General features: G+C 43.2%; 1 protein-coding gene across 2 annotated transcripts; it reads left to right on the plus strand.

The window, feature by feature from the left end:
* The first annotated feature begins 1,486 nt into the window (after nt 1-1,486).
* On the plus strand, nt 1,487-15,648 carry ccdc107 (coiled-coil domain containing 107). Of its 2 annotated transcripts, XM_046872688.1 has the most exons (7): nt 1,487-1,521; nt 2,000-2,181; nt 7,484-7,674; nt 7,796-7,868; nt 8,029-8,119; nt 8,222-8,322; nt 13,981-15,648. In XM_046872688.1, the coding sequence occupies exons 2-7, from the start codon at nt 2,049-2,051 to the stop codon at nt 14,334-14,336; spliced, it is 945 nt and encodes a 314-aa protein (XP_046728644.1). In that variant the 5' UTR covers nt 1,487-1,521; nt 2,000-2,048; the 3' UTR covers nt 14,337-15,648. The 2 variants fall into 2 exon arrangements, with proteins under 2 accessions (XP_046728644.1, XP_046728643.1); XM_046872687.1 differs by lacking the exon at nt 1,487-1,521 and having other exon boundaries at nt 1,915-2,181.
* The last annotated feature ends 716 nt before the right edge of the window (nt 15,649-16,364 follow it).

A 16,364-nucleotide genomic window follows, 5' to 3' on the forward strand; every position in this document is an offset into this window, starting at 1 on the left:
CTATTCGAAACTTAACAGGAAGCCAATGTAGGGACGATAAGATCGGGTTATGTGATCATATTTTTTGACCTTGTAAGAACTCTGGCTGCTGCATTCTGACTAACTGAAGCTTGTTTATTAATGATGCAGGACATCCACCTAGTAACGCATTACAGTAGTCTATTCTGGAGGTCATAAACGCATGGACGAGCTTCTCTGCATCAGATATAGACAACATATTTCTTAGCTTAGAAATATTTCTAATGTGAAAGAAGGCTGTTTTTGTAACTTGGTTGATATGATATTTAAAAAATAAGTTGCTCTAAAATAACTCCCAGGTCTTTTACTGTTGAACTAGTGGTTACAGAACATCCGTCTAAATGCAGGTTGAGATGCTGGAGCTTCTGTATACTAGTTTTTGGGCCGATGAGCAAAATCTCCGTCTTATCAGAATTTAGTAGTAGAAAGTTATGGGTCATCCAATCTCTTATTTCCTTAACACACTCAGTTATCCGAGTTAATCCGAGTGTGTGTGTGTATATATCTCGGTGTGTGTGTGTGTGTGTGTGTGTGTGTGTGTGTGTATATCTTGGTGTGTATATATCTCGGTGTGTGTGTGTGTGTGGATATCTTGGTGTAAGTGTGTATATCTGTGTGTGTATATCTCGTGTGTGTATATCTTGGAGTGTGTGTGAGTGTATATCTTGGTGTGTGTGTGTGAGTGTATATCTCGGTTTTGTGTGTGTGAGTGTGTATATCTCAGTGTGTGTGAGTGTATATCTTGGTATAAGTGTGTATATCTGTGTGTGTATATCTGGTGTGTGTGTGTATATCTCGGTGTAAGTGTGTATATCTCGGTTTTGGTGTGTGTGAGTCTGTATATCTCGGTGTGTGTGTGTATATATCTTGTGTGTGTGTGTATATCTCGTGTGAGTGTATATCTCGTGTGTGAGTGTGTGTGAGTGGGCGTGTGTATATCTCGTGAGTGTGTATATATCTTGGTGTGTGTGAGTCTGTATATCTCGGTGAGTGTGTATATCTTGGTATAAGTGTGTATATCTTGGAGTGTGTGTGAGTGTATATCTTGGTATAAGTGTGTATATCTTGGAGTGTGTGTGAGTGGGCGTGTATATCTCGGGTGAGTGTGTATATATATATATCTTGGTGTGTGTATATCTTGGTATAAGTGTGTATATCTCGTGTGGGTGTGTATATCTTGGTATAAGTGTGTATATCTTGTGTGTGTATATATATATATATATATATACCTAGGTGTGTGTGTGTATATCTTGGTATAAGTGTGTATATCTTGGAGTGTGTGTGAGTGTATATCTTGGAGTGTGTGTGTGTATCTTGGTGTGTGTATATATATATATATATATCTTGGTGTGTGTATATATATATATCTTGGTGTAAGTGTGTATATCTGGTGTGTGTGTGTATCTTGGTGTGTGTGTGTGAGAGAGAGAGACCGGAAGCGGAAGTTGTAGTAGTTACTCCTGCAGCTGCTGTTTTACTTCTCGCGGCGTGTGTACTGGTGGTGTGTGTGTGTATATATCTCGGTGTAAGTGTGTATATCTCGGTTTTGGTGTGTGTGAGTCTGTATATCTCGGTTTTGGTGTGTGTGTATATATCTCGGTGTGTGTGAGTCTGTATATCTCGGTGAGTGTGTATATATCTCGGTGTAAGTGTGTATATCTCGGGTGAGTGTATATCGGTGTGTGTGTATATATATATATCTTGTGTGTGTGTGTGTGTGTGTGTGTGTATATATCTTGGTGTGTGTATATCTCGGTGTGTGTGTGTGTGTGTGTGTGTGTGTATATATATATATGTGTGTGTGTATATATCTGTGTGTGTGTGTGTGTGTGATCATCCAATAAAACAACCTTTGAATCTAGAGGGAGCTGATGATGACGCGGTTGTTGTTGCGCGCGCGCGCGCGTGTGTGTGAGAGAGAGAGACCGGAAGCGGAAGTTGTAGTAGTTACTCCTGCAGCTGCTGTTTTACTTCTCGCGGCGTGTGTACTGGTGGTGTGTGTACTGGTGGTGTGTGTGGGCGCGCGCGTCATGGTGTTGTCCTCCTCACAGCAGCTCGTGCTGATCTTCACCGCCGCCGTTTGCGGCTTCATCCTCTTCCCCCGAGTCTTCACCGGGAACAGCGCGAGAGACAACACCGCTCTAGATCCCCGCTTCCGGAAAGGTGAAGGAGTGAGAGTGAGAGTGTGAGTGTGTGTGTATATATATATATATATATATATATACCTAGGTGTGTGTGTGTGAGTGTGTATATCTCGGTGTGTGTGAGTGTGTATATCTCGGTGTGTGTGAGTGTGTATATCTCGGTGTGTGTGAGTGTGTATATCTCAGTGTGTGTGAGTGTATATCTTGTGTGTGTGTGAGTGTGTATATCTCGGTGTGTGTGAGTGTATATCTCGGGTGAGTGTGTGTGTATATCTCGGTGTGTGTGTGTGTATATATCTCGGTGTGTGTGTGTGTATATCTCGGTGTGTGTGAGTGTATATATCTTGGTGTAAGTGTGTATATCTCGGTTTGGGTGTGTGTGAGTGTGTATATCTCGGTGTGTGTGAGTCTGTATATCTCGGTGTGTGTGGGTGTGGATATCTTGGTGTAAGTGTGTATATCTCGGTGTGTGTGGTGTGTATATCTCAGTGTGTGTGAGTGTGGATATCTCGGTGTAAGTGTGTATATCTCGGTGTGTGTGAGTGTGTATATCCTGGTTTGTGTGGGTGTGGATATCTTGGTGTAAGTGTGTATATCTCGGTTTGGGTGTGTGAGTGTATATATCTCGGTGTGTGTGTATATCTTGGAGTGTGTGTGTGAGTGTGTATATCTCGGGTGAGTGTGTATATCTCGGGTGAGTGTGTATATCTCGGTTTTGTGTGTGTGAGTGTGTATATCTCGGTGTGTGTGGGTGTGTATATCTCGGTGTGTGAGTGTGTATATCTCGGTGTGTGAGTGTGTATATCTCGGGTGAGTGTGTATATCTCGGGTGAGTGTGTATATCTCGGGTGAGTGTGTATATCTCGGTTTTGTGTGTGTGAGTGTGTATATCTTGTGTGTGTATATCTTGGAGTGTGTGTGTGAGTGTATATATCTTGGTGTGTGTGTGTATATCTCGGGTGAGTGTGTATATCTCGAGGTGAGTGTGTATATATCTCGGTGTGTGTGTGTGTGTGTGTGTGTGTGTATATCTCGAGTGTGTGTGTATATATCTCGGTGTGTGTGTGTGTGTGTGTGTGTGTGTATATCTTGTGTGTGTATATATCTGTGTGTGTGTGTGTGTGTGTGTGTGTGTGTGTATATATATATATATATATATATATATATATATATATATATATATATATATATATATATCTTGGTGTGTGTGTGTGTGTATATCTCGGTGTGTGTGTGTGTATATCTGTGTGTGTATATCTCGGTGTGGGTGTGTGTGTATATCTGGTTGTGTGTGTGTGTGTGGTGTGTATATCTCAGTGTGAGTGTATATCGGTGTGTGTGTGTGGATATCTTGTGTGTGTGTGTATCTTGGTGTGTGAGTGTGTATCTCGTGTGTGAGTGTATATCTGTGTGTGTGAGTGTGTATATCTCGGTGTAGTGTGTATATCTCTGTGTGTGTGGGTGTGTATATCTCGTGTGGGTGTGTATCTCGGTGTGTGTGAGTGTGTATATCTTGGTGTGTGTATATCACGGTGTGTGTGAGTGTGTATATCCCGGTTTGTGTGTGTGTGATATCTCGGTGTGGGTGTGTGTGAGTGTGTGTGTGTGTATATCTGTGTGTGTATATATCTGTGTGTGTATATATATATATCTTGGTGTGTGTGAGTGTGTATATCTCGGTGTGTGTGAGTGTGTATATCTGTGTGTGTGTGTATATCCTGGTTTGTGTGGGTGTATATCTCGGTGTGTGTGTATATCTCGTGTGTGTGTATATCTCGGTGTGTGAGTGTGTATATCTGGTGTGTGTGTATATCTGTGTGAGTGTGTGTGTGTATATCTCGTGTGTGTGTGTATATCTCGGTGTGTGTGTGTATATCTCGGTGTGTGTGTATATCTGGTTGTGTGTGTGTGAGTGTATATCTCGTGTGTGAGTGTGTATATCGGTGTGTGTGGGTGTGTATATCTCAGTGTGAGTGGGTGGATATCTCGGTGTGTGTGAGTGTGTATCTTGTGTGTGTGGGTGTGTATCTCGTGTGTGTGTGTGGTGTATATCTCGGTGTGTGGGTGTGGATATCTTGTGTAAGTGTGTATATCTCGTTGTGTGTGTATATCTCGTGTGTGTGTGTATATCTTGGTGTGTGTGTGTGTATATCTCGGTGTGTGTGTGTATCTTGGTGTGTGTGTATATCTCGGTGTGTGTGTGTATATCTCGGTGTGTGTGTGTGAGTGTGATATCTCGTGTGTGTGTATATCTGGTGTGTGTGTGGATATCTTGTGTGTGTATATCTCGTGTGTGTGTATATCTCGGTGTGAGTGTGTATCTCGGTGTGTGTGGTGTGTGTATATATCTCGGTGTGGTGTGTATATCTCGTTTGGGTGTGTGTGTGGTGTATATCTCGTGTGGGTGTGTATATCTTGTGTGTGTGTGTATATCTCGGTTTGTGTGTGTGTGTGTGTGTGTGTATATCTCGGTGTGAGTGTGTATATCTGTGTGTGAGTGTGTATATCTCGGTGTGGGTGTGTATATCTTGTGTGTGTGTGTATATCTCGGTGTGTGTGAGTGTGTGTGTGAGTGTATATCTCGTGTGTGTGTATATCTTGGAGTGTGTGTGTGTGAGTGTATATATCTCGGTGTGAGTGTGTATATCTCGGTGAGTGTGTATATCTCGGTGAGTGTGTATATCTCGTTTGGGTGTGTGTGAGTGTGTATATCTGTGTGTGTGTATATCTCGTGTGTGTGTGGTGTGGATATCTCTGTGTGTGAGTGTATATCTCGTGTGTGAGTGTGTATATCTCGTGAGTGTGTATATCTCGTGTGTGTGTGAGTGTGTATATCTCGTGTGTGTGTGTATATCTCGGTGTGAGTGTATATCTCGGTGAGTGTGTATATCTGTGTGGGTGTATATCTCGTGTGTGTATATCGGTGTGTGTGTGAGTGGGCGTGTGTATATCTGTGTGTGAGTGTGTGTATATCTCGGTGTGAGTGTGTATATCTCGGTGTGAGTGTATATCTCGTGTGAGTGTGTATATCTCAGTGTGTGTGGGTGGATATCTCGGTGTGTGTGAGTGTATATCTCGTGTGAGTGTGTATATCTGTGTGTGTGTGTGTATATCTTGGTGTGTGTGTATATCTCGGTGTGTGTGAGTGTGTATATCTTGTGTGTGTGAGTGTGTATATCTCGGTGAGTGTGTATATCTCGGTGTGTGTGAGTGGGCGTGTGTATATCTCGTGTGTGTGTGTATATCTCGTGTGTGGGTGTGTATATCTCGGTGTGTGAGTGTGTATATCTCGGTGTGTGTGGGTGTGGATATCTCGGTGTGTGTGGGTGTGGATATCTCGGTGTGTGTGGGTGTGGATATCTCGGTGTGAGTGTGTATATCTTGGTGTGTGTGGGTGTGGATATCTTGGTGTGTGTGTATCTCGGTTTGGGTGTGTGTGTGAGTGTATATCTCGTGTGTGTGTATATCTTGGAGTGTGTGTGTGAGTGTGTATATCTCGGTGTAAGTGTGTATATCTCGGTTTGGGTGTGTGTGTGTGTATATCTGGTTGTGTGTGTGTATATATTGGAGTGTGTGTGTGTGAGTGTGTATATCTTGTGTGTGTGTGTGTATATCTCGGTGTGTGTGGTGTGTATATCTCGGTGAGTGTGTATATCTCGTGTGAGTGTGTATATCTCGGTTTGGTGTGTGTGTGTGTGGGTGTGTATATCTCGGTGTAAGTGTGTATATCTCGGTGTGAGTGTGTATATCTCGGTTTGGGTGAGTGTAAGTGTGTATATCTCGGTGTGAGTGTGTATATCACGGTGTGTGTGAGTGTGTATATCTCGGTGTGTGTGAGTGTGTGTATCTCGTGTGTGTGAGTGTGTATCTTGGTGTGTGTGAGTGTGTATCTTGGTGTGTGTGTGTGTATATCTCGGTGTGTGAGTGTATATCTCGTGTGTGAGTGTGTATATCTCGGTGTGTGTGGGTGTGTATATCTCGTGTGTGTGTGGGTGTATATCTCGGTGTGAGTGTGTATATCTCGGTTTGGGTGTGTGTGAGTGTGTATATCTCGGTGTGTGTGGGTGTATATCTCGGTTTGGTGTGTGTGTATATATCTCGGTGTGTGTGTGTGTGTGTGTGTGTGTGTGTGTGTGTGTGTGTGTGTGTGTGTGTATATCTCGGTTTGGGTGTGTGAGTGTATATCTCGTGTGTGTGAGTGTGGATATCTCGTGTGTGTATATCTCGTGTGTGGGTGTATATCTCGTGTGTGTGGGTGTGATATCTCGTGTGAGTGTGTATATCTCGGTTTGGGTGTGTGTGAGTGTGTATATCTGTGTGGGTGTGTATATTTTGGTGTAAGTGTGTATATCTCGGTTTGGGTGTGTGTGTGTGTGTGTGTGTGTGTGTGTGTGTCTGTGTGTGTGTGTGTGTGTATGTGTGTGTGTGTTTTGGCTACTGTGTGTTCATTATCCAGCTTCACCTCCTGTCTTTTACTCAATGCCACTGTCTCTAATCCATACATCATCTCAGGTCTCACCACAGTCCTATAAACTTTCCTTTCACTCTCACAGATACTCTTCTATCACAAATCACTCCTGCTATCACTCTTCTCCGCCCACTCCACCCTGCCTGCACTCTTTTCTTTACTTCTCTAACACACTCTCCATTACTTTGCACTGTTGACCCCAGGTACCTGAACTCCTCCACCTTCTCCACCTCTTCTCCCTGCAACCGCACCCTCCACTGCCCTCCCTCTCATTCACACACATGTACTCTGTCTTACTCCTACTGTCTTTCATTCCCCTTCTCTCCAGTGCATATATATTTACCTCTCCAGGCTCTTCTCAACCTGCTCACTACTCTCAACACAAATCACAATATCATTCACAAACATCATAGTCCACGGAGACTCCTGTCTGACCTCGTCCTTCAACCTGTCCATCACCACTGCAAACATCTAACTCACTCCAGAATCTTTCCTTCACCTCCATCTCACAACCCACTTGTGGAGCATAACCACTGATGTTTATCATCATCCCTTCATCTTCCACCTTCACGTTCATCACTCTATCAGAAACTCTCTTCACCTCCACTACACTCTTACTGTACTCTTCCTTCAGAATCCCCCCTACACCATTTCTCTTTCCATCTACACCATGATAGAACAGTTTAAACACCTCCAATGTTCCTGGCCTTACTCCCTTTCCACTTGGTCTCCTGAACACACAACATTTTCCTCCCCATCAAATTGTGTGTGCTTTTAATTCTGTAAGTGTGTGTGTGTGTGTGTGTGTGTGTGTTTTCTACTGTGTGTTCACTATTCTGTGTGTGTGTGTCAGGCCCTCACCCTGGCCCCTCCCCCTCCCCCCGCAGCCCCCCTGAGGGTGTGCAGCAAGTCCAGAGGATGGTGGAACAGGAAGTGAGGAAAGAGAAAGCTAAGATCAGCAGCAACAATAAAGGCTACGTGTTCACGCTCATGCCTCTGTACGCCATCGGAGTGGGGCTGTTCGCTGCATACAAGTTTCTCAAGGTCATCTCAATGTCATCATCATACTAATAGAAATCAGAGAAACACAGTGCTAAGGGTGTGTTTGTGTGTGTGTGTGTGTGTGTGTGTGTGTGTGTGTGTGTGTGTGTGTGCGCGCGTGCAGATAAAATCTGCAGATGACACTCGGGCTCAGAAAGAAAGAACCGCCCAAGGACTTCGCAAATCCGAGGAGACAGGTATGTGTGTGTGTGAGAGAGTGAGTGTGTATGTGTGTGTGCAAGGGAAAATGACATGTAGAGAAATGGATAAATACTAGAAATAGATAGATAATAGTGTGTGTGTGTGTGTGTGTGTGTGTGTGTGTGTGTGTGTGTGTGTGTGTGTGTGTATGTGTAGAGAATCAGCTGAATGAGCTGGAACAGCGTTTGGCTCAAACAGAGAAGATGCTGAACTCCATCCTCACACAACTTGACCCTCTGACTAACTGGTAATTAAACATATACTCACACACACACACACACACACAGGGGACCATATAAGTGTGAATTCACTAAGTGATGCAGTTTTCTGTGTGCGTGTGTGTGTTTAGTGTGAAGTCAGTGGCGATGGAACAGAAGAATGAGATCATGTCTCAGCTGCAGTGTATCAGACACCTAATGAAGAAACGAGGCATGCAGTATGCACCATCAGGTACACACACACACACACACACACACACACACACACACACACACACACACACACAAATGATTCAATTAAATTTTCCATCAGGGTTGGAGTTAGGGTTGAGTTTTTAGTTGAGGGCTGGGGTGAAGGTTGGGATTAGGATTGAGGGTTAGGATTAATGATTGTGTTTGAGGATTAGGTTTAGGATTGAGAGTTAGGATTGACGGTTGAGGATTAGGTTTAGAATTGAGAGTTAGGATTGACGGTTTGGGGTTGAGGATTAGGTTTAGGATTGAGAGTTAGGATGACGGTTGAGGATTAGGTTTAGGATTGAGAGTTAGGATTGATTGAGGATTAGGTTTAGGATTGAGAGTTAGGATTGACGGTTGGGGTTGAGGATTAGGTTTAGGATTGAGAGTTAGGATTGACGGTTTGGGGTTGAGGATTAGGTTTAGGATTGAGAGTTAGGATTGTGATTGAGGATTAGGTTCAGGATTGAGAGTTAGGACTGATGGTTGGGACTGAGGATTAGGTTTAGAATTGAGAGTTAGGATTGACGGTTTGGGGTTGAGGATTAGGTTTAGGATTGAGAGTTAGGACTGACGGTTGAGGATCAGGTTTAGGATTGAGAGTTAGGACTGACGCCGAGGATTAGGTTTAGGATTGAGAGTTAGGACTGACGGTTGAGGATCAGGTTTAGGACTGAGAGTTGGGACTGATGGTTGGGACTGAGGATCAGGTTTAGGATTGAGAGTTGGGATTGATGGTTGGGATTGAGGATTAGGTTTAGGTTTGAGAGCCAGGACTGACGGTTGGGATTGAGGATTAGGTTTAGGTTTGAGAGCCAGGACTGACGGTTGAGGATTAGGTTTAGGACTGAGAGCCAGGACTGAGGATCAGGTTTAGGATTGAGAGTTAGGACTGACGGTTGAGGATTAGGTTTAGGATTGAGAGTTAGGATTGACGGTTGAGGATTAGGTTTAGGATTGAGAGTTAGGATTGAGTTGAGGATTAGGTTTAGGATTGATGGTTGGGATTGAGGATTAGGTTTAGGTTTGAGAGTTGGGACTGATGGTTGGGATTGAGGATTAGGTTTAGGTTTGAGGATTAGGTTAGGATTGAGAGTTGGGATTGAGGATTAGGTTTAGGTTTGAGAGTTAGGATTGTGGTTGAGGATTAGGTTTAGGATTGAGAGTTAGGATTGACGGTTGAGGATTAGGTTTAGGATTGAGAGTTAGGATTGACGGTTGAGGATTAGGTTTAGGACTGAGAGTTAGGATTGACGGTTGAGGATTAGGTTTAGGATTGAGAGTTAGGATGACGGTTGAGGATTAGGTTTAGGATTGAGAGTTAGGATTGATGGTTGGGATTGAGGATTAGGTTTAGGTTTGAGGATTAGGTTGGATTGAGAGTTAGGATTGAGTTGAGGATTAGGTTTAGGATTGAGAGTTAGGATTGACGGTTGAGGATTAGGTTAAGGATTGAGAGTTAGGATTGACGGTTGAGGATTAGGTTTAGGATTGAGAGTTAGGATTGAGTTGAGGATTAGGTTTAGGATTGAGAGTTAGGATTGAGTTGAGGATTAGGTTTAGGATTGAGAGTTAGGATTGAGGATTAGGTTTAGGATTGAGAGTTAGGATTGATGGTTGGGATTGAGGATTAGGTTTAGGTTTGAGAGTTAGGATTGAGGTTGAGGATTAGGTTAGGATTGAGAGAGTTAGGATTGGTTGAGGATTAGGTTTAGGATTGAGAGTTAGGATTGACGGTTGAGGATTAGGTTTAGGATTGAGAGTTAGGATTGATTGAGGATTAGGTTTAGGATTGAGAGTTAGGATTGAGAGGATTAGGTTAAGGATTGAGAGTTAGGATTGACGTTGAGGATTAGGTTTAGGATTGAGAGTTAGTATTGACGGTTGAGAATTAGGTTTAGGATTGAGAGTTAGGATTGACGGTTGAGGATTAGGTTTAGGATTGAGAGTTAGGACTGACGTTGAGGATTAGGTTAGGATTGAGAGCCAGGACTGAGAGTTAGGATTGACGGTTGGGGTTGAGGATTAGGTTTAGGATTGAGAGTTAGGATTGACGGTTGGGGTTAAGGATTAGGTTTAGGATTGAGAGTTAGGATTGACTTGGGGTTGAGGATTAGGTTTAGGATTGAGAGTTAGGATTGACGGTTGAGGATTAGGTTTAGGATTGAGGTTAGGATTGAGAGTTAGGACTGACGGTTGGGGTTGAGGATTTGGTTTAGGATTGAGAGTTAGGATTGATGGTTGGGGTTGAGGATTAGGTTTAGGACTGAGAGTTAGGATTGAGGATTAGGTTTAGGATTGAGAGTTAGGACTGATGGTTGGGGTTGAGGATCAGGTTTAGGATTGAGAGTTAGGACTGACGGTTGAGAATTAGGTTTAGAACTGAGAGTTAGGATTGACGGTTTGGGGTTGAGGATTAGGTTTAGGATTGAGAGTTAGGACTGACGGTTGAGGATCAGGTTTAGGACTGAGAGTTAGGACTGACCTGCCGAGGATCAGGTTTAGGACTGAGAGTTAGGACTGACGGTTGAGGATCAGGTTTAGGACTGAGAGTTAGGACTGACGGTTGAGGATTAGGTTTAGGATTGAGAGTTAGGACTGACGGTTGAGGATTAGGTTTAGGATTGAGAGTTAGGACTGACGGTTGAGGATCAGGTTTAGGATTGAGAGCCAGGACTGATGGTTGGGATTGAGGATCAGGTTTAGGACTGAGAGCCAGGACTGACGGTTGAGAGTTAGGACTGACGGTTGGGGTTGAGGATCAGGTTTAGGATTGAGAGTTAGGACTGACGGTTGAGGATTAGGTTTAGGACTGAGAGTTAGGACTGACGCCGAGGATCAGGTTTAGGACTTGAGAGTTAGGACTGACGGCCGAGGATTAGGTTTAGGACTGAGAGTTAGGACTGACGGCCGAGGATCAGGTTTAGGACTGAGAGTTAGGACTGACGGTTGAGATTAGGTTTAGAATTGAGAGTTAGGACTGATGGTTGAGGATTAGGTTTAGGTTTGAGGATTAGGTTTAGGTTGAGAGTTAGGATGACGGTTGAGGATCAGGTTTAGGATTGAGAGTTAGGACTGACCTGCCGAGGATTAGGTTTAGGACTTGAGAGTTAGGACTGACGCCGAGGATCAGGTTTAGGTTGAGAGTTAGGACTGACGCCGAGGATTAGGTTTAGGATTGATGGTTGGGGTTGAGGATTAGGTTTAGGATTGAGAGCCAGGACTGACGGTTGAGAGTTAGGATTAGGTTTAGGATTGAGAGTTAGGATTGACGGTTGAGGATTAGGTTTAGGATTGAGAGCCAGGATTGATGGTTGAGGATTGAGGATTAGGATTGAGAGTTAGGACTGACGGTTGAGGATTAGGTTAGGATTGAGAGTTAGGATTGACGGTTTGGGGTTGAGGATTAGGTTTAGGATTGAGAGTTAGGACTGACGGTTGAGGATCAGGTTTAGGATTGAGGTTGAGGATTAGGATTGAGAGTTAGGATTGAGAGTTAGACTGACGGCCGAGGATTAGGTTTAGGATTGAGAGTTAGAATTGACGGTTGAGGATTAGGTTTAGGATTGAGAGTTAGGACTGATGGTTGAGGATTAGGTTTAGGATTGAGAGTTAGGATTGACGGTTGGGGATTAGGTTTAGAATTGAGAGTTAGGACTGACGGTTGAGGATTAGGTTTAGGATTGAGAGTTAGGATTGACGGTTGGGGATTAGGTTTAGGACTGAGAGTTAGGACTGATGGTTGGGGTTGAGGATTAGGTTTAGGATTGAGAGTTAGGATTGACGGTTGAGAATTAGGTTTAGAATTGAGAGTTAGGATTGACGGTGGGGTTGAGGATTAGGTTAGGATTGAGAGTTAGGACTGACTTGAGGATTAGGTTTAGGACTGAGAGTTAGGATTGACGGTTGAGGATCAGGTTTAGGACTGAGAGTTAGGACTTGATGGTTGAGGATTAGGTTTAGGATTGAGAGTTAGGACTGATTGAGGATTAGGTTTAGAATTGAGAGTTAGGACTGATGGTTGGGATTGAGGATTAGGTTAGGATTGAGAGTTAGGATTGAGAGCCAGGACTGACGGTTGAGGATTAGGTTTAGGATTGAGAGTTAGGATTGACGGTTGAGAATTAGGTTTAGGATTGAGAGTTAGGACTGACGCCGAGGATTAGGTTTAGGATTGAGAGTTAGGATTGAGAGTTAGGATTGTGGTTGAGGATTAGGTTAGGATTGAGAGTTAGGATTGGCGGTTGAGGATTAGGTTTAGGTTTGAGAGTTAGGATTGATGGTTGAGGATTAGGTTTAGGATTGAGAGTTAGGATTGACGGTTGAGGATTAGGTTTAGGATTGAGAGTTAGGATTGTGATTTGAGGATTAGGTTTAGGATTGAGAGTTAGGATTGACGGTTGAGGATTAGGTTTAGGATTGAGAGTTAGGATTGACGGTTGAGGATTAGGTTTAGGATTGAGAGTTAGGATTGACGGTTGAGGATTAGGTTTAGGATTGAGAGTTAGGATTGATGGTTGAGGATTAGGTTTAGGATTGAGAGTTAGGATTGACGGTTGGGGATTAGGTTTAGAATTGAGAGTTAGGATTGATGGTTGAGGATTAGGTTTAGGATTGAGAGTTAGGATTGACGGTTGGGGATTAGGTTTAGGATTGAGAGTTAGGATTGATGGTTGGGGTTGAGGATTAGGTTTAGGATTGAGAGTTAGGATTGACGGTTGAGAATTAGGTTTAGAATTGAGAGTTAGGATTGACGGTTTGGGGTTGAGGATTAGGTTTAGGATTGAGAGTTAGGATTGACGGTTGAGGATTAGGTTTAGGATTGAGAGTTAGGATTGACGGTTGGGGATTAGGTTTAGGATTGAGAGTGAGGATTAGGTTTAGGATTGAGAGTTAGGATTGACGGTTGAGGATTAGGTTTAGGATTGAGAGTTAGGATTGACGGTTGAGAATTAGGTTTAGGATTGAGAGTTAGGATTGACGGTTGAGGATTAGGTTTAGGATTGAGAGTTAGGATTGACGGTTGGGGTTAAGGATTAGGTTTAGGATTAAGAGTTATTTTGGAGCCTTTGGAGTTATTTTGGAGCCTTTACAATGTTAGAGAATTGAAGCTGTTCTATAGGAGCTTTAATGATTCAGAGGTGTGATTTTGGTTGAAGGAAACCAGATGGGTTCACCGCATCCGTGTTGCGTGTGTGTGTGTGTGTGTGTGTGTGCGCTTTTGGGGTTTGTGACTCTTCATTCGTCCAGGGAAACACACCGTCAGAAATAAACAAAGCATTTTATATGTTTAAATATAATTAACTGATATGGACACGTCTTATTTTAATAAAACTGTGAAATGTGTATTTCTACTGTCTTTTTATTTATAAAACGTGTGTGTGAGGTTGTGTGTATGCCTGTCTGTCTGTGTACATATGTCTGTGTCCATCTGTGTGAGTCTTTGTATCCGTCTTTGTGTCTGTCGGTGTGTGTGTCTGTGTCCATCTGTGTGCGTGTGTCTCTGTGTATGTGTGTGTGTCTTTTGTGTGTGTCTGTGTGAGGCAGAGAGACGGTGTGTTTGCACTCTGCTTTCTGTGTGTGTAAAGAAAACAGAACACCTCCCCTCTGATTGGTCGAGATGTTGGCCTTCACTTCCTGTTTGTGCTTTCAGAGGCGTCATGTGAGCGTAACCTTGACAACCTGATCGAGTCGCTAAGCGCCATGGAAACCCTTGGCTCGGAAATGAACCCCAAACCACACGCAGCAGGAGAGAGAGACGACGCAGACGAGAGCCACTTCAATATGCCGTCTCTGGAAGGGAAGCGGAAGGACGCAGTGGGTGGAGCTATAACACATGGCCAGGAGATTGAGGGGGGGCATGATGAGAAAGTGGGCGTGGCTACAGAGGAGTGTGATGAGGATTTGTATAACGAGAAGCATTTAGGCAACAGTGATGAAGAGGGCGTGGCTAAAATGTGTCCTGCCGAGCTGGGGGCGGGGCTTCGAAGACGTAACAGACACGAGTAGATGTTTGTGTGGATTTGTTTATGATGAATGAAACCGAATGCTTGATTGGGGATTTCAACTCCTGTGCATTTAAACGTTTTAGAATGATTGAATTATTTTATGTTGATGTAGAATGCTTTGATGAACTAGGTTTGACAATGAAACACACTCACGTCTTCTGCACTGCACTGCGAAACACAAGCCGCTGCGACACGTGTCATTTCCGCCTGGCGTTTATTTACGCTCCGGCTGTTTGAAATGTCACAGTAGTGACAAAAAATCTGTAGTTTTTACTGCGCCATTAAACGCCGTTTTTATTTTAGCGTTTTTGAAAGCTACATTTTTGTTGACTGAAGACGGCGTCTCGTCGTGTACAGAAGGATAAAACAGACACGTGTGCATTTTCAAACAAGAACATATTCCTGCAGACATGGCTAAACAATAGTTCTGGTAAATGTGGGCGGGGCCTATGATCTACAGTGGAATATGGTACATGGGCCTGGTCTGAAATGGTCTATTATTTAAGTCGTCATGGGTTATAGGTGGGGTTAAAGATTAATTTATTTCAGGTTGTTATATGCTGTTGTTTTATTCACTTTTTTATAAAGTAATAAATAATTTCTGAGTTTAAATAACATGTAAAGTCGAGCTATGACTGGGTGTGGTCAGGAGATGAGGGCGGGGCTTTGTGTGCCTGACATTGTATTTTTTTTTTTTGCACACTTTCATTTTCTTTGTTTTAAATCAAGAAATTAATTTTAAAATTTTCAGATTGAAAATGTTTTGCTGGTTAGCTGTGTGTGTGTGTGTGTGTGTGTGTGTGTGTGTGTGTGTGTGTAATGGAGGAATTGCATGGAGGTGAATGACAATCCTGAGATGAAGCGATGAGCAGGTTCTGCACTACCTCATCACGTTCTTATTTTAGTTAAACGCATGGTAAAGTAAATGGTCGTGTTTATAATTTTGATGAAATTCTCCTCAGTGTGATTTCAGTCGTGTGTAACTGCTTGCTGCTGTGATGATGACGAGCGTGTTGGCGATGTGTAGCAGAGCACCAGAACAGCGCTGTGCTATTCGCTAATTACCAAGCTAATTTTTACCCCTGTGTGTTAGCTAGCGCTGATTAATTGTTAGCATTATGATTATAAATGTTACCATGCTAATAATCTGTAAAGTGAGCGAGTGATTATCGTACAGGGAAAACACTGTATTGTTACATGCTAATGCGCTACTGTGCATTTTACTGGCTTTGCTTTTTTGTGAAATACTGAGTGTTTGTTATTTTTAGAAGCTGCTTGAGGCCTTAAATAAAATAATTACACAGCAGAGGAAACAACATGGTTCAAATTCAATTAAATTCATGTTTATTTGAACATTGTCTCAGAGCAGCTTTACACAGATAATGTGGAGATAAAAATGAAACAGTTCTTTATAAGTGTAAGTTTGTCCCTGATAAACAAGTCGGTGGAGACTGTGGTGAAGGAAAAACTTCGAGATGCAGAAGGAAAAAACTTGAGAGGAACCAGACTCAAGAGGGAACCTCATCCTCATCTGGGTTCCACCGAATGTCCATTTATTACAGATAAACGATGTTGAGGTTCAGTGATGGAGATCAGAGAAAACTGTAGTCCTGAGTCAGTGTAGCAGACTGTTTACATTAACTACAGTCCAAATCCACCCTCAAAGCTCCTGATCTTACTCCAGAAGTTCATGAAACCACCCAAGAAACCATTCCCAGCTGCACAGAATCGCCTCCAATTGAAGAGAACACTATCCAGAGACAGGACTGTACGAAGAGAGGAGATCCGAGGAGAGGAGCAGGAACAGTGGTCACTGTAACCTCAGGAGCATGTTTAACTCAACCGAGAGAGAGGGAGAGAAGGATGTGGATTATTTAGTCTCTTTATTGTTGTATGAAAGTTAATGTCACTGTGCAGTTTGGACTCTGGCAATACTCACTGTAGCAGCAGAACTAAAAGGGAGAAGCAGAAGGAAACACAGACATGAGGATCTCTGGAATAAGAGAGGAGAAGCTTTCATTTAGCCACT

The sequence above is a fragment of the Silurus meridionalis genome, chromosome 18, assembly GCF_014805685.1.
Source record: "Silurus meridionalis isolate SWU-2019-XX chromosome 18, ASM1480568v1, whole genome shotgun sequence".
Lineage (NCBI taxonomy): Eukaryota > Metazoa > Chordata > Actinopteri > Siluriformes > Siluridae > Silurus > Silurus meridionalis.